At 50.1% G+C, this 22475-nt stretch overlaps 3 protein-coding genes across 4 annotated transcripts; 1 reads left to right on the top strand and 2 right to left on the bottom strand.

Moving 5' to 3' along the window:
* Positions 1-4: 4 nt before the first annotated feature.
* Positions 5-1392, top strand: LOC129628804 (histone H2AX). Its single transcript, XM_055548345.1, has one exon. It carries the CDS (start codon positions 146-148, stop codon positions 575-577), a length of 432 nt encoding a protein of 143 aa, XP_055404320.1. The 5' UTR covers positions 5-145; the 3' UTR covers positions 578-1392.
* Positions 1393-1684: 292 nt separating this feature from the next.
* HMBS (hydroxymethylbilane synthase) lies at positions 1685-9007 on the bottom strand. The gene is made up of 14 exons (XM_055548344.1): positions 8805-9007; positions 6326-6379; positions 5903-5975; positions 5482-5531; positions 5337-5392; positions 4877-4954; positions 4624-4701; positions 4434-4509; positions 3213-3326; positions 2931-2969; positions 2688-2807; positions 2414-2467; positions 2196-2282; positions 1685-2109 (listed from the first exon to the last, which is right to left on the bottom strand). The coding sequence occupies exons 1-14, from the start codon at positions 8835-8837 to the stop codon at positions 1936-1938; spliced, it is 1086 nt and encodes a 361-aa protein (XP_055404319.1). The 5' UTR covers positions 8838-9007; the 3' UTR covers positions 1685-1935.
* Positions 9008-12119: 3112 nt separating this feature from the next.
* VPS11 (VPS11 core subunit of CORVET and HOPS complexes) lies at positions 12120-22456 on the bottom strand. Of its 2 annotated transcripts, none has more exons than XM_055548336.1 (16): positions 22239-22456; positions 21066-21214; positions 20833-20968; positions 20348-20511; positions 19495-19742; positions 18564-18765; positions 18033-18184; positions 16975-17161; positions 16177-16323; positions 15677-15865; positions 15413-15574; positions 14843-14982; positions 14548-14750; positions 14249-14420; positions 12774-12996; positions 12120-12651 (listed from the first exon to the last, which is right to left on the bottom strand). In XM_055548336.1, exons 1-16 carry the CDS (start codon positions 22423-22425, stop codon positions 12487-12489), a joined length of 2826 nt encoding a protein of 941 aa, XP_055404311.1. In that variant the 5' UTR covers positions 22426-22456; the 3' UTR covers positions 12120-12486. The 2 variants fall into 2 exon arrangements, with proteins under 2 accessions (XP_055404311.1, XP_055404312.1); XM_055548337.1 differs by having other exon boundaries at positions 21066-21173; positions 22158-22267.
* Between the last annotated feature and the right edge of the window lie 19 nt (positions 22457-22475).

Raw genomic sequence — 22475 nt, 5'->3', positions numbered from 1 at the left:
GAGCCAATCAGGAGGGCGCGGGGGTGTGCCCTGAGGGGCTTATAAGGGCAGCCCCTGGGCGCGCGCGGAAGCGTTGGACTGCGGCGGGTGGCTGTTCCTGTGTTTTGTCAGCCGTCCTTCTCACCGCTCTTCTACCTCATACAGCATGTCTGGCCGCGGCAAGACCGGCGGCAAGGCCCGCGCCAAGGCCAAGTCGCGCTCTTCGCGAGCAGGCCTTCAGTTTCCCGTGGGCCGCGTGCACCGGCTGCTGCGGAAGGGCCACTACGCCGAGAGGGTGGGCGCCGGCGCGCCGGTCTACCTGGCGGCGGTACTCGAGTACCTCACCGCTGAGATCCTGGAGCTGGCGGGCAACGCGGCCCGCGACAACAAGAAGACGCGGATAATCCCCCGCCACCTGCAGCTGGCCATCCGCAACGACGAGGAGCTCAACAAGCTGCTGGGCGGCGTGACGATCGCCCAGGGAGGCGTCCTGCCGAACATCCAGGCCGTGCTGCTGCCTAAGAAGACCAGCGCCACCGTGGGGCCGAAGACGCCAGCGGGCGGCAAGAAGGCCACCCAGGCCTCTCAGGAGTACTGAGGGCGCCCGTGCCGCCACCGCCCAGCCCTCCCCTCTACACCACAAAGGCCCTTTTAAGGGCCACCACAGCACTCACGGAAAGAGCTGGGCCACTTCGGGCTCCGGGCCGGGCGGCCGCGCGCTCGCCCCTTCCCGGTCCGCCCCTCCCCCCGCGGCTCGCTCCCGCCGAAGCTCGGCGGAGGGCGCGCGTTCGAACGTCGCTCGGCCCCGGGAGCGAGCTCGTGACTCGGCCGGCTTGGCCCCAGAATGCCGATGGGCTGCGGGGAGGCCGCGGCACCTTCCGGAAAGCTGGGCCGGCCGAGCTGACGCAGGGCCAGGGAGGAAGGTGAGTCGGTGCGGACGGTCGCCGGCGAGGCCGTGCGCTCTGTTACAGCTCGGTGCTTAGGACGGGACTCGATTGCCGCCGGCGGCGGAGTCAGTCGGTTGCTTCATTTCGTCCTGGGACCCCTTTTGCTGCCGGATCTCGGGCCTCGCACGCCCGCGTTCCCTCCATCTTCATTCGCTGGCCTGTGCGCGTCCTGGAAGAAACCCTTCGCGGCGTGAGCGTCGCCAACGGTAGCGGGTTCTGGCGGCGTGGGGTCTGCGGGAGCCCTGCCCCCGGGCCCGCCCCTCCTCCCCGCTCCCTTCCCGGCGGGTCCACTCCGCCTGCCAAGCACCTAGATACCAGCACAAGTCCGTTAATCCCCGTCTGGACTGAGCCGCCTTTGGCTTCGGAACTGGAATTTTGCAGCTAACCCATCCAAAACTAGTACTTTAGGTATTGGGGGGAGTTTCAGATGGACTAATTTTATTAAAGGGTTTTTTCCTAAAGAAAAGTGAGGTGTCTTCATTTTGCGAAAGGGTTGTAGAGTCGACTCTAGATACCTAAAGGTAGTGGGGTAGGGGAACCGATATAAGGCTTTACTGTTAACTGGAGCGACAAATTGTAGATTATTAAGATGATGGCTTTCTTGGCGTTCCCTGGGAGACACTCGATTCTGTTAGAAAATGGGAACTACTGACAGAAGGCGTTTTTCAGAACTTTGAAAGGGTCCTAGCCTCAGAGATCAGGCATAAATAAAGAGTTTTGAGTTTGTCCTTTTCTGCAGCCCCACCAAAAACAAAAAGCACCTTTAAATTTGGTTTATTAGTAGAACTGGTTACATTCAAAGGCTGTGGCTTATTACTAAGATTTTTTTTTTTCTCTAGAGAGGAAGCCCCCACCTACTGGGGAGGCAAGGCCCCTCGGTGAGACAAGTCTCTGGAAGACTCTGCCCCTGCAGTTCAATCCTGTGGGGGTAGTCACTCCTCAGGTAGCAGAGGGCTGGGATGTAGGCACTGGGCACCAGCAAGGCAGGCACCTGTGCTCCACAGACCAATTAGTGGGCTTCATTGAGCTGCCGTGCAACATCCAAGATGTTTTTGGCTCCTTTGTTCAGCAACAAGGTGGCCAGGCTGATGCCCAGGTTCTCAGCAGCCAGCTGGGGTTGTCGTGGAATGTTCCGGGCAGTGATGCCCACCAGCTGTGGATCATCTTCAGGGCCATCTTCATGCTGGGTGAAGGAAGAAGGGTTGGATTTGGTGAGAACGAAAGGGGAGGTAACAAAGATGTGTTTCCCTCCCCTTGCAGCCTTGGCACCTGGACAGGGACATGGATGGTGGTTTGCATGGTGTCTTGCATGGTCTCTGCGCCATTCAGACTCCAGACTCCTCCAGTCAGGTACAGCTGGGAAAGAAAATGGCTGCCTCAGTAAATTGTAAGAGAACTACTTAGAAACCTGTGCTCTTCATGGTGGTGGATACACAGGGGAAATGCCAGTTCCTTCCCTGCCCTCCCACCCATCTTCCCCTGCTTACTTGCCCATCCTTAATAGCTGTATGCACTGCCACTGGCACACTGCAACCTCCTTCCTGCAACAAGTTCTCCCTGTTAGCTTAAGACCCTTATCACCACCCTGCAACCAGAGCCCAGAGACAGACAGACTCCCGCCAAGGACATAACGGAAAACGAGGCAGGGGCCCAGACCTGGGTCCTGTCCATTCTTAATGAGTTATGACTAAAGACACAGCAGGAGAAATCTCCCCATTACCCTTCCTAATATCCACCCCTCCACAGGAGCACAGGTCCTACCAGGTGCCTCAGGAAGGATCGTTCAGCAATGCAGCGAAGTAGAGTCTCAGGATCATGCAACACACCCACCAGATCCAAGATGTCCTGGTCTTTGGCTCGAACTTCCACACCCAGAGCCCCCTGATGGGAAAATAGCCTAAGATACCAGTACCGATCTTTCCCCAGCCAATGGAGCTAAGGGACAGTACTTGGTTGAAAACAAAAGGAGGAGACACAATACATGGCTTCCGTGGTCGAGCATACCTGACCCACAGCATACATGCACTCCTCAGGGTGCAGGATCTGTGAGGGCAGAAGAGGCAGTCAGAAGGGTGGAGGTAGGGGTGCCCAGAAGCACACAGCACTGAGTTGGCGTTTCCCTACCTACAGAAAGCCTGGATAAGCAAAAGTGGGAGTCCAGCTTCTGAGCCCCAACCTTGCTAACCTGGGTCTCATTTCCAGCTTGCACTGGCTAGAAATGGGTATTCAAAAAGAATATAGGCAGGAAAGAGATGAAGGCAACTAGAGAGGAGAGAGGAAACCTACCTGCCCCACCCGGTTCTGCCAGCCCATGCGCTGCAGGCCAGCTGCGGCCAGGATGATGGCACTGAACTCCTGCAGCTCATCCAGCTTCCGCAGCCGCGTGTTGAGGTTTCCCCGCTGTGGAGAGACACTAAGGACCACAAGCTTTGGGCAGGCTGGAGCCTGACGCTGTTTCCTCTGCCTGAGTCCCTCTAGCTGCTAACTTCTCACCTTTTGAGTTCTCAGCTTGGTGACAACTGCTGACACTTACTCATACTTGCTATATGCCACACACTGTCCTGAAGCGCTTTATATACATCAATTCATTGAATTTTCACCACAGCCCAAGGGTGAAAGAGTAGGCGGTAGTATTACATCTCCATTTTACAGATGAGGAAATGATAGAGGTTTTAAGTTATTACATTTAACCTTACCCAAGGTTACAACACCTCTAAGAAGCCTTCCTTGACCCTCAAGTCTGTGTTTAGATGTTCCAGCTAGAAGCCTCCAGAGAATTCTCTACTTTCTACATTGAAGGACTTAGCAAATATTACTTTGAAAATCAGCTTTATAAACAACTGTAAAAATCAAAACAATATGGTGGAATATAAAATGAAAATGGATTTATGGTTACCAAAGGGGAAAGTAGTGGGGTAGGGATAAACCAGGAGTTTGAGATGAGCTGATACAAACTACTACATACAAAACAGATAAACAACAAGGTCCCACGGTATAGCACAGGGAACTATGTCCAATATCTTGTAATAAACCACAATGGAAAATAATATGAAAAAGAATATGTATATATATGTATAACTGAATCACCAAATCACCAAAAATTAACACAACATTGTACATCAACTATACCTCAATTAAAAAGTTTAATTAAAATGGAAGCAACTGCCAATCCCACCGCCTCCATGTAATCAATATTCAGCATCACTCTGTATTGTCAATGCCTGGTTGTCTGTCTCCAGAACTAAAATGTAAACTATGTTAGGAGGGACAATGCTAATCTTGCTCACCATATCCCCAGTGCCAGGCACTTGCTTGGGGCTAAGAAAACATGAAAGGATTATGAATGGATGGATGGATAGATGGGTGGGTGGATGAATGGGACGACATGCAGTCCACTGCATTCACAGTCCACTTCCTCTGGAAGTCCTTCCCCCTCACAACTCCCAGGGCCCTCTGGACTTTGTCTTCCTCCTTGGCTGTTGCCTCCTCCCTTTTCTGAAAGGATACAATACTCTTGAACTCCAGATGTGGGAACTTTCTCTGCAGCTGGGCTGCTCTCCGCAGGGAGCTAGTTCCTACCACACTGTGCAGAGAGATGGTTTAAAATGAGATTTAACTCTAAGCAGGAACTGTTCTGAAATCTCCTCCTTCCACCCCTCCATCTGCTGTACATATCCCAAGATACCTGTCTACTTACCTCTTCTCTGGCAAGGTTTCTAGAGTCTTCCCAACAAATTTTGGGTGAAAGACAACAGCATCATAGGGGCTCTCCCGCCTGGAGATGGAGAGGTCATAGAATGAGGGAGAGATCTCAGTTCAGGTCACTTCCAGTCTTTCTCAATAGTCAACTAACTAGCATTTTCTGAATTTTCTGCCATGCATGACATTCCTCAGGTTAGGGGAGACAGCCTAGAGACAGAAGGCCAAGTCCCAAAGGGCAGAGCTCTTACTTGCAGACAGCTCCAATGGTGAAGCCAGGAGGAAGCACCGTGGGCAGGTCCTTCAGCGAGTGAACAACCAGGTCCACTCTAGGGAGATAGGAGAGAGGCAAGAAGAAGGGGTCTGAGCTGCAGGCCCCAGCCCTTCTCCACTCACTCCTGCTTGTATGTCACTGGTGGAGCCTAGAGCAGTTCAGGAAGCGGGCATTTCTGAGACCTTGGGTCCCTGAGACTTGCTCCCCTTCTTCTCTTCCCTCTCACCCCCCTCCCCCAGCCAGTCCAGCACCCCAGGCAGCCAGAAGGCTCAGATCTAGGACTCTCTCCTTTTCTGAGGCCTGAAAAACTCACATATGAGCCCCTCTCTAGCCTATCCAAGCGTTTAAGCCTAACAGTCTAGCTGACACCCAGATGTGATGTGCACTGGGGTCCTAGTGAGAGCTTGGGAGGGCGTCATGCTCCCGATTTCACTTACTCATTCCTCTCCAAGGCATGCTCCAGCTCCTTGGTAAACAGACTCTTCTCTCCAATCTGCCAGGCAAGAAAGAACTTCAAGGTGAATCTTTGGGGGAAAGGAAAGAGGACGAGGGAGGAAAGGGTTGGATGAAAAATGGTGCTACCTTAGAGAGCGCGGTATCAAGAATCTTGTCCCCCGTGGTGGACATACCAACTGAAGAGAAAGTCAACCAATTAGATGCTCATGGAACAGCATTTATTGAGCCCCTGCTAAGCCCAGCAGTTGTGCTAAGATTGGCAGTGGATACAGAGGCAAAAAAGCACCAGATCCTATCCCCTGCGAAAGTACTATCTAAGAGGAAGACCAGACGCAATCATAAAAAGACACAAAGCAGAAGATATTAAAATGCTAGGCTAGCCCAGGTAAGCTCAAAGCTGGAGGTGTTCAAAGGAGGAATGGGCCCTCCAAACTGGGGATAGCCAAGAACTCTCAGAGGCAATGGGACCAGGTTCTGGTCAAAGAAAGCCCCCTCCAGGGGGGATAAAAGCTTCCAAACAGCTTCCATTCCTGTCCAGAAAACTCACTTATTTCAAACTGCAGGCCTGGGTATAAAGCTTTCAGCGTTGCCACCACACTGTCCGTCTGTATGCGAGCCAGCTGTGGGGGAGAAATTTAGGTTAGCCCTGTAGTCTGGCCACTGCCCTAGGCTCAAATCCTCACAGGGTCATAGAGATCCTGAAGGGATTGGAATTCAGAGAGGGCATGGAATGGCTACCTAGGAAGGGGAGGATTCTGGACTGGGAGTCCTCTGTACCCCAATAACTTCCCCAGCTTAGGGACTATCTCTTCACAGAATGCCATCTGTCATTCTGCATGGGATTTAATGCTCAGTCACCCCATTTCCTCCACCCCCAGGCTGCTGAGAACCCTCTGGGCCCCCCAACTTATAATACTATGAACACAGAACTCTTCTGACAAACCTCCTCCACCCTGGTACCTGCACTAACCTGGCTCTTGCGGGTACCCACTCGAATCACTCTCATCTTTGGGGTGTCTTCTTCCTGCAAAAAAAGTCCCCAGGTTACAGTCCCCGTTGCTGTTCAAGGTCCTCAAAACCTTGTCCAAGAACCAGACTCCTGGCTTGGAATAAAGGAACCTCAGCCCCTTCCCTGTGGCCACGTGAGCCTCAGAGTGGGGAAAGACTCTCCAAGACAGTCCCTTTACCTTCCCTAATACCTTCTGCCTCCTCACGGATCCAGAGAAGCAGAGACCAGAGAGAAGCGATAGTAGGACCCGCTGTTGCTGTAATGACAAGGACACTAAGCCCTGAAGCTCATCTAAGCAAAGGCACCAGGAATGCTGCACTCAACCAGGTGGATAGAGAGATAAGGCCCATCAGCCTGGCCCCAGAGAGGGTGGGCCTGCAGCAGGCAGGGGCAGGGCAGCTGGGGCCACACAGGGGAACTTGCGCTGAGTCACTGAGGACAAGTTCAGCATCCCCAACAGAGCAGCTTCAAGAAAGCTTCGGTGCTACCTAGATACTATAAGACCTACCCCATAGCTGCCACACTATGGATCCCGTAATCTGGTTGGCATGCACATGTAAAGGTCTGGGGCCAATAGATCTGACATATAGTCCTGCTCAGCTTCTTGGCAGGGTGACCTTAAATTCACCATCTTGTTTTTCATCTATAAAGTTCTTTGTTCATCTATAAAATGAAGTTTGCACTCAAGTATCTTCTGCTTTTGATATTCTATAAGACTAAGAGGATAAGCTGTCTAATGTCCCTTCACCTAGAATGTGGCCTCTGATTTCACCAAGAAGGAAATATTAGGATGTCATAGACTAAGCCAAGAACTCAATGGGACACACCTCTTCCTCTTGTCAGCATATCTTGGACAAACGTATTCAGTGCCAACCAGGGAGAACGGAGTTCTCCAGTCTGAGGTCCCATTTCTTTCCAGATCAGACAATAGCCCCTACAGACACTATCAACTTTCCCTATTCTGGAATCTTCATCCTATGGAGTTCTTCTGCAGCCAGGTATCTGGGGCCTCTGTCACTAGAGGAGGTAACAACTGGTTGCTCTCAGACTTTAGTCTGCTCCACAGCTATCACTTCTCCAATAAATAAACCCTAGGGTACCCTGAGCAAATTAGACTAAGCTCGAAATGCCAAACATGGCCACTAAAATTCTGGGCCACAAGGAGCCCACAGAAACATCCCAGAAACTGCTATGTTCAAACAATCCCTTAATTTTATTGATTCTGCACAGCATATTCAAGTCAAACTCTTCCAGTAAAAAGATCCTTATCAAGTACGTATATACTAGAGCTATTGCTATTAATCTTCATAACAACTTAACAGGCAGAGAGGAACCATGTTACAGAAGCAAAGGCTGGCTGTGAAGAGCAAAGCAACTTGACCAGGGCCACAGGTTAAATCATGGGTGCATGCATGTGCAGGCTCAGTCGTGTCTCTTTGTGACCCCATGGATTGTAGCCCACCAGGTTCCTCTGTCCATGAAATTTTCCCTGCAAGAATGCTGGAGCAGGTTGCCATTTCCTACTCCAGGGGATCTTCCCGACCCAGGGACCGAACCTGTGTCTCCTGTGTCTCCTGCACTGGCAGGCAGATTCTTTACCACTGGGTAAAGAATTCTTTACCACTGAGAGCTGGAATCACATCTTGTTACTCCTAGTCCAGCGCTCAGGTATGTCAACAATGGCAAAGAATCCCATTCCTTACCAGCAGGCAGTTCAGGAAGAGATAAACTGCTGCTCGCCTCCTTTCTAATCTCAGGCTGACTTTGGCCTCACCAGCTCTGCACTTTGCATCTGCACAAGTCCAAAGCTAGGACCCCAGGCTAAGAATAGGAAGGCTCGAGGGCGCTCCCCACCCACAAAGGTAGTAACTCAACGGTGCCTCAGCTGGGGAATTTTGAGTGTAGGTTGGGGGTAGGTGGCCGTTAACAGGAAAAAAGGGGAGAAGGTGCACTTCCAAAACGTTTGAGTGTAGTTCGGAGACTTAGAGGTATGCTCTCCTCTCTCGATCCTAATTGCCTCGGACCTGTCTCGAGTGAAAGGATCCCATGGAATAGCACCCTGTCTCGTGTACATGAATTTTCCTGGGTTGGGTCACTAAATCTAGAGCCGTGGACTCCAGGCCTCATGATGCCATTCAGATCCCCAAAGCAACGAGGTTCCCGTTCGAGACAAATCTTCTGCTCTTAAGTCTGTCCCCACTGTTCACAGATTTCCCCAGGGCAATACGGATTTTAAGGGCAACCCAGCAGCAGCAGCAGCAGCTACTGGCCCTTTAAAAACTATTCGGGCCAAAGCGGGGGGGGAGGGGGGGGGCGGGGAGGCGGGGGAGACAGATAATCGTCCCGACCAATGGGCGACGGAGAGTGGCAACTTGGGGCCAATCGTTGCACCGCTAGTGCGGAAGACTGAGGTTGAGAGGGTCACCGGCTCTGGACTCACCGCCGTTGCGGCCGCGTTGCCATTACCAGACATGGCTGTGCTCGGGAGCTAGGCCGGGGGCTGCCGCCAATGTCCTCCGGTGTCGGGGAAGCCGAAGGCCCCTGCCGGCCGGACACTGGGCTCGCGCAGGTCTCCAGCTTCTCCAGCAGCCACACACTCCCGGCTCCGCTAAGGGACTGCGTCACTTCCGGCGCCGCCAGACAGGGCGGGACTTCCCCTGGGCGGGAATTAGAACGATTGCGATAGCGAAGACCTTACCTTGGGTTACCGTCGCTATTGATATTGCAACCTTGCTTATTTAACTTAAATGCAGAGTACATCTTGCGAAATCCCGGACTGGATGAAGCACAAACTGGAATCAAGATGGCCGGGAGAATGATCAATAACCTCAGATATGCAGATACCACCACCCTTGTGGCAGAAAGCAAAGAACTAAAGAGCCTCTTGATGAAAGTGAAAGAGGAGAGTGAAAAAGCTGGATTAAAATTCACTATTCAAAAAACTAAGATCATGGCATCCAGTCCCATCACTTCATGGCAAATAGATGGGGAAACAATGGAAACAGTGACAGACTATTTTCTTGGGCTCCAAATCACTGCATATGGTGACTGCAGCCATGAAATTAAAAGATGCTTGCTCCTTGGAAGAAAAGCTATGACAGACCTAGACAGCATATTAAAAAGCAGAGACATTACTTTACTGACAAAGGTCTTTCTAGTCAAAGCTATGGTTTTTCCAGTAGTCATCTACTGGAACCATCAAGAAAGCTGAGCGCCGAAGAATTGATGCTTTTGAACTGTGGTGTTGGGAGAAGACTCTTGAGAGTCCCTTGGACTGCAAGGAGATCCAACCAGTCCATTCTAAAGGAACTCAGTCCTGAATATTCATTGCTAGGACTGATGCTGAAGCTGAGGCTCCAATACTTTGACCACCTAATGCAAAGAACTGAGTCATTGGGAAAGACCCTGATGCTCAGGAAGATTGAAGGAAGGAGAAGGGGACGACAGAGAATGAGATGGTTGGATGACATCACCGACTAGATGGACATGAGTTTGAGCAAGCTCTGGGATTTGGTGATGGACAGGGAAGCCTGGTGTGCTGTACTCCATGGGGTCGCAGAGAATCAGACATGACTGAGTGACTGAACTGAGCACCCCTACTCCCCAAGGCTGGCTCTGGTCTTCATTGTTTGAGACCCAGGCCCAACTGTTCATTTTATTTTTACCTAGCCAGGAGTACTGATGTCCTGTGGCTAAAATACACTCCCCAGATTTAGCCACAAAATAAGTTGTCGTCCCTGATGCCCCCCAAAAGTAAGTCAATAAGCCAAAAGTGGGAGTCCCTGAGAGGAAAAGGATATTAAGCCCTACTATGCAGGGTTGTGGACTTCCCAGGTGGTGCAGTGGTAAAGAACCCGCCTGCCAGTACAGGAGACACAGGAGATGCGGGTTGGATCCCTGGGTCCAGATCTCTTGGAGGAGGAAATGGCAACCTACTCCAGTAGTCTTGCCTGGAGAATCCCATGGACAGAGGAGGCTGGTAGGCTATAGTCCAGGGCGTCTCAAAGAGTCCAACATGACTGAGCACCCATACGTGTATGCAGGGTTGGAAGTAAGGCTACTTGAGCAATTTACCATGCCCCCAGGCTGGATTCAAAACCTACAAATGACAAGGGCCTGCTCTTGAAAGTTAATCATCCAGAATTCTACAGCTTTATCTCCTTAGTTGTGTCACAAGCAATTAGTGCAGCTTATGCAGTGCTTCTGCTACAACCCTGAAGTAGGCAACATTTTTATTTTTATTTAAAAATGTTTTATTTTTGGCAGGGCTGGGTCTTCATTGCTGTGTGGACTTTTATCTAGTTGCAGTGAGCCAGGGCATTTCTATTTTTAAAATGAGTCAAAACTGGCTCAGAGATCAAAGGTCATGCCTAAAGACAAATAACTGTGAAAAGGGAGTGCCAACACATTATTAGTGTTAGCCAAGAAAGGACTAGTTAGTAACGCTTTACCCATTAACAGTGCTAACCGTGTATTAACCACTTCCACAAATCTGGACACCTGTCATCCATACCAGCCCCTGAGGGCTAAAAGTGTCCGTAAACTTGACTTACCTGTGTGTGTTTCAAAAGCACCTAGTATTTGACAGAGATGTTTTGCAGCTGATATGGGGTGATCAAGAGCCCCAAACCAGCCCCAAAGCAGATGAGACCTGGTGGTGTCCTAAAGCTACCTTTACTTCATCACCTTGCCAAGATCCCTGCCCAAGGGGGCTATCTGTACACTACTAGGCACAATTCCTGCTGTGTGCAAAGAAGCATGGAAGACTGTCATGCCCAGGCTGCCCCCCAAAATCTCTGCCCCTTTCCTAGCCTGACCTGTCTGCCTCCTATCTTTTGAATTCCCTTACTCCCCTCCTTGCAGGGAGGTGTCTTTAGAGCATGTGCTCTCTCTTCTCCATTCCTTCATCAGTGAATAAAGTTTTTGCTCTGCTATACCAAACTTGATTTCTACTGGCATTTGCAACTTCAAGCAAAGGATCCATTGAGGAGTTACCAACCTGCTGGGGACCAATAACACACCCATTGATTGGCTCCTTAAAGCTTCATAACAGCCATACCAGAAAGATGTTTTAATTCCTTACACATAGACGAAGACCTGAGGTTCAGAGAAGGTTCAGAATTGCCCTAAGTGAAACTAGGATTCAAGCTCTGGACAGCTGATCCAAAGTCTGTATTCTCAGCTGCTACCAATGTAGTGCACTCCACCTTTTCTAAATACTGCTTAAACCACAATGTCCAAGTTACTTCTTTTAATCAAACAGACCCATAGGAGCAATTTTCCAACGGGCAGTGTAACCCAAATGACACACAGACACCTGTAACAACACAAACTTCAGCTGACAACTTTTGAGAGAGAAAAAAATGTTTCATAAAGGCCCTTTTTATCCTGCTTATCATCTGGTACTGAAGACAGCAAGACACCAACCCACCCATTATGAAGCTTCAGTCCAAGGTCCCTCACCAGAATCTGCCTCCTGCCTGAATACCTAGTCCACACAAGAGCCACAGAGACCAGCCACACTACAGAGCAGCCTTAGTCCAGGCTGCTCTTGGGTCTCAGGCCTTAGCCTTTGCAGACGTTCTTCAGTAAACTGAACTGTGCTAAATGCCAGAGGCCCGACTCGTTACTGGCATGAAGTCTCCTTAACATCATCTTTAAGGAACTCTATAGGAAGGGAAAGGACACTCTAGGAGAGCAGAGGGAAAGAAGTACATTTTGCAGTTAAGACTCACCAGGAAGTCTCCATAATAAATCCTTCAACCATGAAATCATTATATGCTTTTATTTATAGGCTCTGGGAGCCAGGACCCAAGCACAGCCTGGTGCTCTTGGATAGAGAATAAAGCAGCTATTGTCCAGACTCTGAGGTTACTGAGGTACCCTCCCCCACTGGTCTGGAATGATCTACACTGCTCAGAAAGGCAACAGGAGGAATGGTGGATTGGCCAGCCAAAGGAGGAGGCAGGAAAAGAAAGTCCCCTTAAGTCCTGAGGGCAATGGCATCAGATGAGAGGGGGGTCCTGGGCAGGTCTCCCCGACTCCTATGCAACAGCTCTGTCTCTGTACCCCTGTGTCCCTGCTGCTGGGCCTCTACCATCACACCCCTTCCCACTAGCCGCTTAAGTGCCCCTCCTGGCGTGCATGAGCAAGTCCCGCTGCAGCCCGGCCTCCAGGCTCGCAGTCAGTCGGGCTGTGGGCGGGTCGGTTAGCAGAGTCAATTTGTTGAAAACACCTCGGCCAAAGTAGTCAGCAATCACAGAGAAGCTGTCGTTGGAGCACTTGAGCTGAGGAAAGAGAAAAGGTCGGAGTCAGAACTCAGAGGCGGAGGAAAAAAAAACAGTAGCCCTCCAGCACTCCCCGCCTCCCAGTGGGTGGGGCAGTCATGTGGCCACGCCTCCCTCCCCACCTGATGCTGAAACTGATCGTGGAGATCTCGCTTCTGTTCCTGGGCCCGGATCATATCCATGACCTTGCGGTTTTCAGGGAGGCAGGTGGGGCAGTCAGCGTCACTTTCCGAGTAACTCTCAAAGCAGTGTTGGTGGAAGGAGTGGCCGCAGAGAAAGTGGACTGAGGGCAGCTCCAAGGCACTGTTACAAATGCTGCACTTGGTCTTCTGGAAAATCTTTGGACTACAGGCAAGGGAGACCAGAAGAGTGGCAAAGAATGAGGGCAGGGCCAGGAGCCATGTGGAAAGAGGAGACAGCTCAACAAAACAAGAAGAGAGACGTCTCCATTAAGGAACAACAAGGACTCCCTTGAAGGTCCAGTGGTTAAGAATCTGCTTGCTAATGCAGGGGACACGGGTTCAATCCATAGTCTGGGGCAACTAGCCCTGTGCCCTCCAATTACTGAGCCCATGCTCGAGAGCCCACAAGCCGCCAACTACAGAAGCCCACACACCCTAAAGTCCATTCTCATCAACAAGAGATGCCACCACAATGAGAGGCTCAAGCACTGCAACTGGAATAGCCCCTGCTCACCACAACTAGAGAAAGTCTGTGTGCAGCAACAAAGACCCAGAGCAGCCATGAATGAATGATGAATAGGAACTATGAGCCCCTGTTCTTCCTACCACCTAAAGGAGGTCACAGGAAGACCCCATGCTGGGCCTTCAGGGAGTCTCAGCATGCTCCTAGCATGTCCATCCAATCTGTGGGGGGACTGCTATCTTTCTTTCAATTTCCACTATTGCCACTGAATTGTCTTTCAGGTCTTAATCTCATGTGACCCTTTCCCTTTCAACGAGACCTTTCCTGGCCACTTTATCAATTACAACACACCTAAACCCCTCACCCTATTCCTCCTCCTCAATTTTCTCCTTAGAACTTAGCACCATGGAACACACTACAATAGTTTGCTTATTTAACACGTTTACTGTCTGTCTCTACCTCCACAACGTAAGCTCTGTGAAGGCAGGGATTTTTCTATGTGTTAAGAATGGGGCTTAAGGCAAAACGGACTCAGTAAATATTGATGGAATGAAGAAACTGGACAAGACTTAGTAACTAAAGAACAATAACAAATTATTTTATAAAGCTAATGGCAAAGTTAAGGGTTAATGTCTACTATAAATACTTGTAAACTATCCACTTTTTTGTCAACGTTTTTTACTTCCGAGGGCTTCCCACCACAACTTAGACGTGTGTTTAGGAAAGGTAAAATACAGGCATATCTAGAGAGAAAAGTACCTGCTACAAGATAACAAAACCCAATAAATCATCTTCTATGTAATAAATCATTCTTTGGAATTCCCCCATTAAAACAGATCTTCAAGAATGAAATGTTGAAACTCACTCCATATAACCTTTGTGTGTAAAAAATGACACCCTGTGAAGAACAAGCTTATCCCTGGATACCTCTACACTCCTGGATGCCAAGTACCTTGCCTTCAGCTCCTGGATCTCCTGGCGGATGCGGGTGGTCTCCTCTCGGTAGCGCCGCACCCGGAGCTCATCCTGGGCGATCTGCTGGCTCTGTTTCTGCAGTTTTTGGACCAGGTAGTCCCGGATGACAGACAGGGTGGCCGTGGAGTTATGGGCCAGGGTCTGCACCACTGAGGTGGGAGGAAGCAAAACCATGAACCATGCAGCTTTCTGGACAGAGCTGAAGAACCCCTGCCCCAGAGCCCGACCGCCAGCAGCCTGCACCCACCTAGCCACCCAGCCCACCCCGCAGAGTACCTAGAAGGGGCGGCATGAGGTTCTTGCTCTCGATGTGCTTGAGCACAGCCGCCACGTACTCCTTGCAGTCCTCCTCCTTGCGGGCAAAGTAGCTGAGCGCCTGCTCCCACAGGGAGGGCTCCTGCTCCCCGTGGCGCTCGCACACGGCCACCACCTGCCGGTACTGCTCGTGCTGCATGTGGTAGTGCATGATCTGCTGGAACCTGCGCCAGGCAGGGTGTGCGTCAGCGGCCGGCCCTCACTCGGGCGAGTGACTCAGCTCTGCCCCCTCCCCTGAGGACCCCCTGACTCTTACAGTTTGCCCTGCTCATAGAGGTAAAGGACTCCATCCTGGAAGTCGTGCATCTGGCAGAGGACCAGGGCCTTGTCAAAGACATCACAGAAGCGGCCACTCTTCAGTAGGGAGATGGCCTCTGCATGAAGCTTCTCTTTGACCTAGAAGAGGAGGGTGGAGCTGCCGGACATTAGGGGAAAAGTGACCCCTCAGCAAGTCAACTACTCTTCCCCTCACTCCAATTTCCTCTTTTTTCTCCCCAGTATTTATTTATTTAGGCTGCGCTGGCTCTTAGTTGCCAGGGAAGGCATGTGGGATCTAGTTCCCTGACTAGGGTTTGAACCCAGGCCCCCCACATTGGGAGTGAAGAGTCTTAGCCTGCCTAAAACTCTGGTTTTAGACCAGCAGTGAAAGTCACTCAGTGGTGTCTGACTCCTTGCAAGAAAGTCTTCAATTTCCTTTTCATGGGGAACCATTTAGCCCCTCAGGGTGAGGTGTAATTGATCTAAAGCGAGCAGCAAGTGGCAACCAGGGAAGAAATGGAAGTGCTGTCTTTTTCTCAACACCTCTGATGGCTCTGCCAGGCCTCACCTGCGGATCCTCCTCGTGGGCCCAGTTCTGGAGTCGCAGCTCAAGCAGCGTGTCATAGATGCCCTGCGGGGAGTCAGGCTGCACCTCACTCATGTGCTCTAGGAACGCTTTCAGCTCTCGAGGGTTGTTGGCAAAGATGGGGATGAACTCCTCCGAGTTGGCCTACGATGGCAAGGGATGAGAGAGGAGGCCGAGTGAGTGGGCCTACCCATGCCCCTGAGATGACCCCCATATGTTCAAAAGCCATTCTCCCTGAGGCCTCACCCTGCAGCCTGGAGCCTCCCTATCACCTCGGCCTTCAAGGCTAGGCCGATAGTCAGTACAGAGTCCCTTCAGCAGCTGGGTCGTCTCCTCTGGTATATGGTGCATGAGGATCTTGCCATAGCGTTTCATGTTGCTCTCAGCCTGCTCAAAAGGCAGCTTGCCGATATACCGGAGGGCTTCCTGATAATTCTGTGGGGACAGAAAGGGCAGCAGAATTGCATGCTCCTGCCTCACCCATCAAAACACACTTTATTTTTGTTACTATTTTCTTTTTTGGGGCTCCCTGCGCAGATTCTCCAGTTGTGGCGTGTGTGCGCTCAGTGGCCCCACAGCATGTGGGATCTTAGTTCCCTGACCAAGGACTGAACCCATGTTCACTGCATTGGAAGGCACACTCTTTAACCACTGGACCCCCAGGGAAGTCCCAGGAGGCACTTTCACCATCCCAGGGATATACCAGAAAAAGACGACGACCTGCCTGAGTCAGGAGGCTCACCTACCTTGATGTCCTCTAGCTGGATCTTCAAGTACCACTCATGATGAGCATGGTTCTCAGCCAAATAGAGGGCGTGAGAGTAGTAGCCAGCCTGCCGGAGGACCTTGATGGCTGTCTCCACATCAAAGTGGACTTCACTCTCACTCTTTGTCTGTCAGGAAGACATAAGACAAAACCATTCACAGAGAGGTTGTGGCTGGGCAAGGGAAAGGAGATATGCATCTCATTCTAAGACCAGATTCTTAAGGTAATAGTTAGGTGGATTTTTTTTTTTTAGGCCACACCAAGTAGCATGTGGAAACTTAGTTGCCCCACACCAGGGAGCGAACCCATGCCGCCTGCAGTGGAAGCTAAGTCTTAATCACTGGACTGCCAGGAAGTCCCCAAAATGACGCTTTTAAAACAGAGTTATCCTGCCTCTCCGTAAGTGTTCCTCCGCCTCTACTGTTAGAGGGATGCCTCTGGGGACACTGGGCTTCCTGGGGCTTAGATACCACGAGAACTTCTGGCATCAAGAAACAAAAGTGGGGGAATTCCCCGGAGGTCCGGTGGTTAGGACTCTATGCCTTCACTGCTGGGGGCCCAGGTTCAATCCCTGGTTGGGAATGAAGATCCCACAAGCTGCACAGTACAGCAAAAAAAAAAAAAAGAGGGGAGACAGGAGAGAACTCACAGAAAAGACTATTTCTCGTCCTTGCCTACAGACCAGAGGATTCTGGTCCCTAAATACAGGCAGCTCTTCCCTCTCCCCGCAGTCCTGGTGAAGCCCCTCAAGGAACCCTCTGCCAGCACCACCCTGCACCTTGATGAACTCCTCCAGCTTCGAGCTGTCCTTGAGCTTGGTGTAGCAGTTAAGCAGCAGGGTGGTGTGGTCGGCGTTGGCCAAGGACTGCCGGTGTAGGGTCTGCAGGTAGGCTGTCAGGTTATGGATGCGCTGAGCATCGAGGAACTTGCGGATCACGTACGATGGCTCCAACTTTCCAATGGTTCTAGGGAGACACAGGTGTCAAACAGCATCAGGATCATCATACTTCTCAAACTTTCATGTGCGTAGGAATCACTTGCAGGTCTCAAAATGCAAATTCTGTTTCAGCAGGTCTGGGGTGAGGCATGAGACCCTGCAATTCTCACAAAATCCCAGGTAGTATCGATGCTACTAGACTGGGGACCACAGGAGCAGCAAAGCTCCGGAACACTGGTTTTTTTTAGACTTGACTGAAAACAGGAATTCTAGAGAGGTTGGCAAAACACCTAGACAGGGTCTTAGAACTCTTCACTAGGTCAAAAAACTAATTAGTACCAAGGGAAAACACTGTGGAAACAAGAGATGAATACCCTTTCCCCTTTAAAGAATTTGATCAAAATGAGTATTAACAAAGGCCAAGCTAACATTTAAAATAACAGGTACTTTTCAGCTCAACTTCCTTGAGAGCTTTCCTGGTAGCTCAGACAGTAAAGAATCCACCTGCAATGCAGGAGATCTGGTTTCAGTCTCTGGGTTGCGAGGACCTCCTGGAGAAGGCTACCCACTCTAGTATTCTTGCCTGAAGAATTCCACGGACAGAGGAGCCTGGTGGGCTACAGTCTGTGGGGTTGCAAAGAATCAAACACAACTAGTGACTAGCACTTTCACTTATCATCAGCTCAACTACACACTGGTCATGTAGCATCTGACCCTAAATATTCCCTTTCCAATAAGGTATACTGTCTCCTCATCTGAGGCATCGCAATTTATGTAGGAAAAAAGGACAATTCATGATGGAGTCCACCGCCCACCCCAGTCCCCAAGTGCAGGTTTCAGTCTAGCTGGCTCTCTGCTCCCGCATTCACAGGTATATCCTAAAGCGCCTCCAGACTGACCGGATATACTGCTGGACAGCACCATCATGGTTGCCCTTGCTGTAGAGATGGTCCCCATACTGCATGAAGATCTGGGCCAACCCATCGCTGTCCAGATGCTGGCTCTTGGCCAGGTTAATTGCCATCTCAAATAGGTTCTTCTTAAACAGCATCTGGAAAGGAATAGAGATTAGAAAACTGGAAGAAGCAGGCCTGAGAAGACACCTTCCCAGAATGCATCCACAACACACAAGCCTGACGGTTATGAAGTTCCAATCAGCCTAGATCTTAGGGTGAGACCCCCAGACACCCCCAGACTAACATCAGCTCACCTCACTAGGTTCTCTGCAGTCGGGCAGAGTGGACCCCCACCCACTGCTTCCCTCTAAGGCCACATCCCAGGCCACTGACCATGGAATCTTACCCTAAAGAGGCTGAGTAAGGCTATGACCCAAAGGGAAGGAAACACCCTGGCCAAGGCGACCTGGGGAGTCTGTTCCTAGAGCCGTGTCTGGGTGCCCACAGCCAGCTCTGGGGACCTGGCGGCCTTGCCTCCAGTTTGGTCTGTGTGTCCTTCTCCTGCAGTGCGTGGACCCGCCCATCCCGCGTCAGCACGTACAGGGAGCCCCACTCAGCAAGCACATCCACTACATCCTCAAAGACGGCGCTATAGGCTATGAACTTGTTGCACAGGTCATAGACGTTGAGAATCTGTTTGTCAGAGCTCTGGGAGTCCCGGCTGGTAAACTCTGACCTGTGTGGGAAAGAAAAGGCACCAGATATTTATCTGTACCACCTCAGTCTCAGCTCCCCTCTATTTCCTTTCCCCTGACAACTCTGGTGCTACCTATTCCTCCCAGAATAAGTCACTGATAGCAGCTCATCCTGCAATATGCAGCATGGCGCTGGCAGTTGTGGGAAGAGTATGTGTAGACCTGGTCTTACCTTTAAGGATCCTATAATTAATACAGGCAACAGACTGAAAACTTAAGTACATTCCAACATCTAAGATTTAACAAATAATTAGTGCCTGGTATATGTAGTCCACTAGGCTTAGTACTGAATGAAAACTAATATCTGACAAGGATCACCTGCATCATGCTGAAGATTCTGTCCCACTTTCTGATGACTCAGGAAAAAAAAAAAACCACCCCGTGTTGCATCTCCCAGCATTTTCCAATCTCTCCACTACTCAATCCCTTATTCCTCTACCCAATTCAATTCGCCCAAGTAATTAAAAAACCCAATGGCAGGTCCCAAATTCCCTGGAGCATTCTAGTGCAAAAGGATTACTCAGCGAATGTCTGCAACAAAAGCACACTTTTCAGCAAAAAAAAGTTATAACTGAGTCTAGGTGTAAACACCTCTACAAAAAGTACAAAGTAGGAAGTTGACAGGATGTAGGCATTTGGAGTTTTAAATCAGGTTAATTCTAAGGAACAAGCCCAGCCCACTCCCTTTTGCTTCTCCATAGAATCCTTACTTGGGAGAAACCTTCCGGTCACGGGAGACAATGACAAGATAGCCTCTAAACCAGTGAGCGATGAGTTTATGGCCCTCAAAGGCAAAGCAGGGCCCACGTTCATCAGGCTGGTACAGATAGACACATTCATCCCCTGCCACTATGAACTGCAGGTCCTGAGAAGGGTCGCTGAGGGCTGAGCAGCGCAGGCCACAACCATGGGTGTCCAATTCCACACGAGGATAGTCCTTTCCAGAAACTATGTAGGACTGTGAGAAGTAAGACGGGGGTTAACCGGCTCCCTCTGAGGAGGTGGCATCTAAATGTTCCCAAAGGTATCCCCACCTCCATACTGGCTCTCTTAATTCTTAGCACCTTAAGACTTTACCTGGATGCTTGCCTTCTCCATTAAATGGGCCATTACCATCAACCATCTACTAAATATATAAGCAGAACCCACATTTTCTTCCTCTGTATACACTATCACTACTTACTACAGATATTCGGCAAGTAAGAGAATTTTACTGCTTTATCAGAAAACTCTGGCTAAAAAGAAAACAAAACTATTGGTGTAAATAAGCTGTTATATTAGAAGCACAAGAACCAAAGAAGTAATTTGTCCAGTGTCGCTTAACAAGCCTATTAGAAGAAAAACTTATGTCTTCTGCTACAAGCCCAAGAGTTCTCTTCCTAGCTCTAACTCTTCTCAGTCTCCTAAGTAAAGAAATAAAATATTAAGTTAGGCGAATGACTCAAGGCTGTATGATTAAAAATATAAGAATCTTTTTTGTCAGTTCCTTACCCTAGCCCCCTGAGCAATAAAAGAGCCTTTCCTACTTGCCCCAACAGTCATACCAGGAGGCGCTGGTCATACCTGAACATTCTCAGTTGTCACAACAAACAAGTGAGTGGTCTTTCCCGCTTGGCGAAAGGCCAGTCCAGTAACAGGATAGCTGCCCTTGTGCAAAATCTGGGTCTTGCTATGTCGGTCCCGAGTGATGTCCCCTTTGTTCAGTGTAACACTGCCATCTGTGAAACCTGTAGGAGAGCAGGGAACAGTATTTAATGAGGGTGAAAAGGCACGGAAGCAGAAAAAGACCTTTAGAGGCACTTTTTAGAAGTGACCATCTTTCTCCTCATACCCAACCTCTCCAGGGGTTACCATGAGGATTAGGACTCATGGACTCATTTTCAAAGAACAAAACTAAATGCTATCCCATCCCAAACTTTAAAATCTCAAAAGGCCTCACTTCAGTACAAAACGGTCTCATGAAAACAGTGAAAATGAGCTGTAGAAGCAACTCTGAAGAAAAGCTATAAAGAATCATGGGGTGTTAGCTTTGCCTTCTTTCTTCTTACCAATGGCCATAAAGTTGAGATTTTCATGGACAGTCAAACAAGATACAACAGTCGGTTCTGTCCCCGGGATGGCAGGGAAGATTCGAGTGCAGAGTGGATTGCCACCATCTCTCTTCTCCAGGTTCCAGATCTTTACCTGGGGACAGATCTCAGATGTGTGAATGCTAGTCACTCTCCAGCAAATAATCATTCCCAGGCCTCTGGGTCTTTCCTGTTTCCTTTCTAGGACTCACCAGGGGGTTGATGCCCTCTTCATCCTCACCAACAGAGGCCAGAATATTGTGCTGCTTCAGTTGGTACAGGTGTGTCACCCGTAGTTTGTAGGCTTGGAAACCCGTAAGCTGTAGGGAGCGGGGCAAGAACCAGATCTGGCCTTCCATATGTGCAGAGCAGTCAAGGAGCCTCCTTTCCAAGGGGAGATTCTTACTAAATATTTAGGCCAGAACGCAAATAACAACTACCCCCAGGGCTTCCCTGGTGGCTCAGATGGTGAAGAATCCACCTGCAATTCGGGAGACCTGGGTTCAATCCCTGGATTGGGAAGATCCCCTGGAGGAGGGCATGGCAACCCACTCCAGCATTCTTGCCTGGAGAATCCCCATGGACAGAGGAGCCTGGTGGGCTACAGTAAACGGGGTCCCAAAGAGTCGGACACGACTGAGCACAGCACAGCACCCCAGTGGCTCAGCTAGTAAACAACCCACCTGCCAATGCAGGAGACACAAGAGACAGGGGTTTAAACCCTGGGTCAGGAAGGTGCCCTGGAGAAGGAAATAGCAACCCGCTCCAGTATTCTTGCCTGGGAAATTCCATGGACAGAGAAGCCTGCATGGGCTACAGTTCATGGAGTTGCAAAGAATTGGGCATGACTAAGCACACATGCACAATAAAAAACAAAATCTATACAAGTGTTTAAAATTTTCAAGGGTTTTCCCATATATCATCTCTGGAAACTCCCCATTTTAAAAACAGTAGAAAGGCCAGAGTTTAGGGGCAGCATTATACAAAACAAAGCAAAAAAATTCATTTAACTCTTCCCCCACAATATGGGCTGGGGAGATAATGACACCTTACAGATTCATCTTTTAAAATCAACTTGCATCTGTTCTTTTGATCGACCTTAAAAACAAAAACCTTGCCCAACTGTTATTTTACGCCCCTTTTGCAGATAAGGAAATTGAAGTCCAGAGAGGTTAAACGACTTGCCCAGGATTATTCGCTCATTTGGCAACAAGTTAAAGAGAATGGACTTCCTCCTTTCTTCCCTCAAACCACAGAAGGAACACCGAGCGCCCATCTAAAGGAAACTGGCACGTAACACGAACCCTTCTGACGGACAGATTTCATCTCAGCTGGATCTCTTCAGGGATTCGAGGAGGGAAGGGGCAGCTCCAGAAGAAGGATATCTCCAAAGACTAGGCTCCCTCGGCCTGAGTCGCAGACTGTGATGCCAGGAGGGAGGCAAAGGAACTTGGAAGCAGCGGGTCCAGAGGCAGGCGCGGCCCCGGGAGCAGCCCCATCATTGCCCTGTGGCTCCTTCACCAGCTCCTTGTCGAAGAAAACGAAGCGCCGCCACTGCAGGTAGGTCGCCATCTTGGCCGAAGGTCCCCGCCTCCGGGGAAGAGGTCACATGACAGGAGCCG

Source organism: Bubalus kerabau, chromosome 15 (genome assembly GCF_029407905.1).
Source record: "Bubalus kerabau isolate K-KA32 ecotype Philippines breed swamp buffalo chromosome 15, PCC_UOA_SB_1v2, whole genome shotgun sequence".
Taxonomy (NCBI): domain Eukaryota; kingdom Metazoa; phylum Chordata; class Mammalia; order Artiodactyla; family Bovidae; genus Bubalus; species Bubalus kerabau.
Note: the sequence above shows the minus strand (reverse complement) of the source record. Positions and strands in the feature narration are given on the sequence as shown.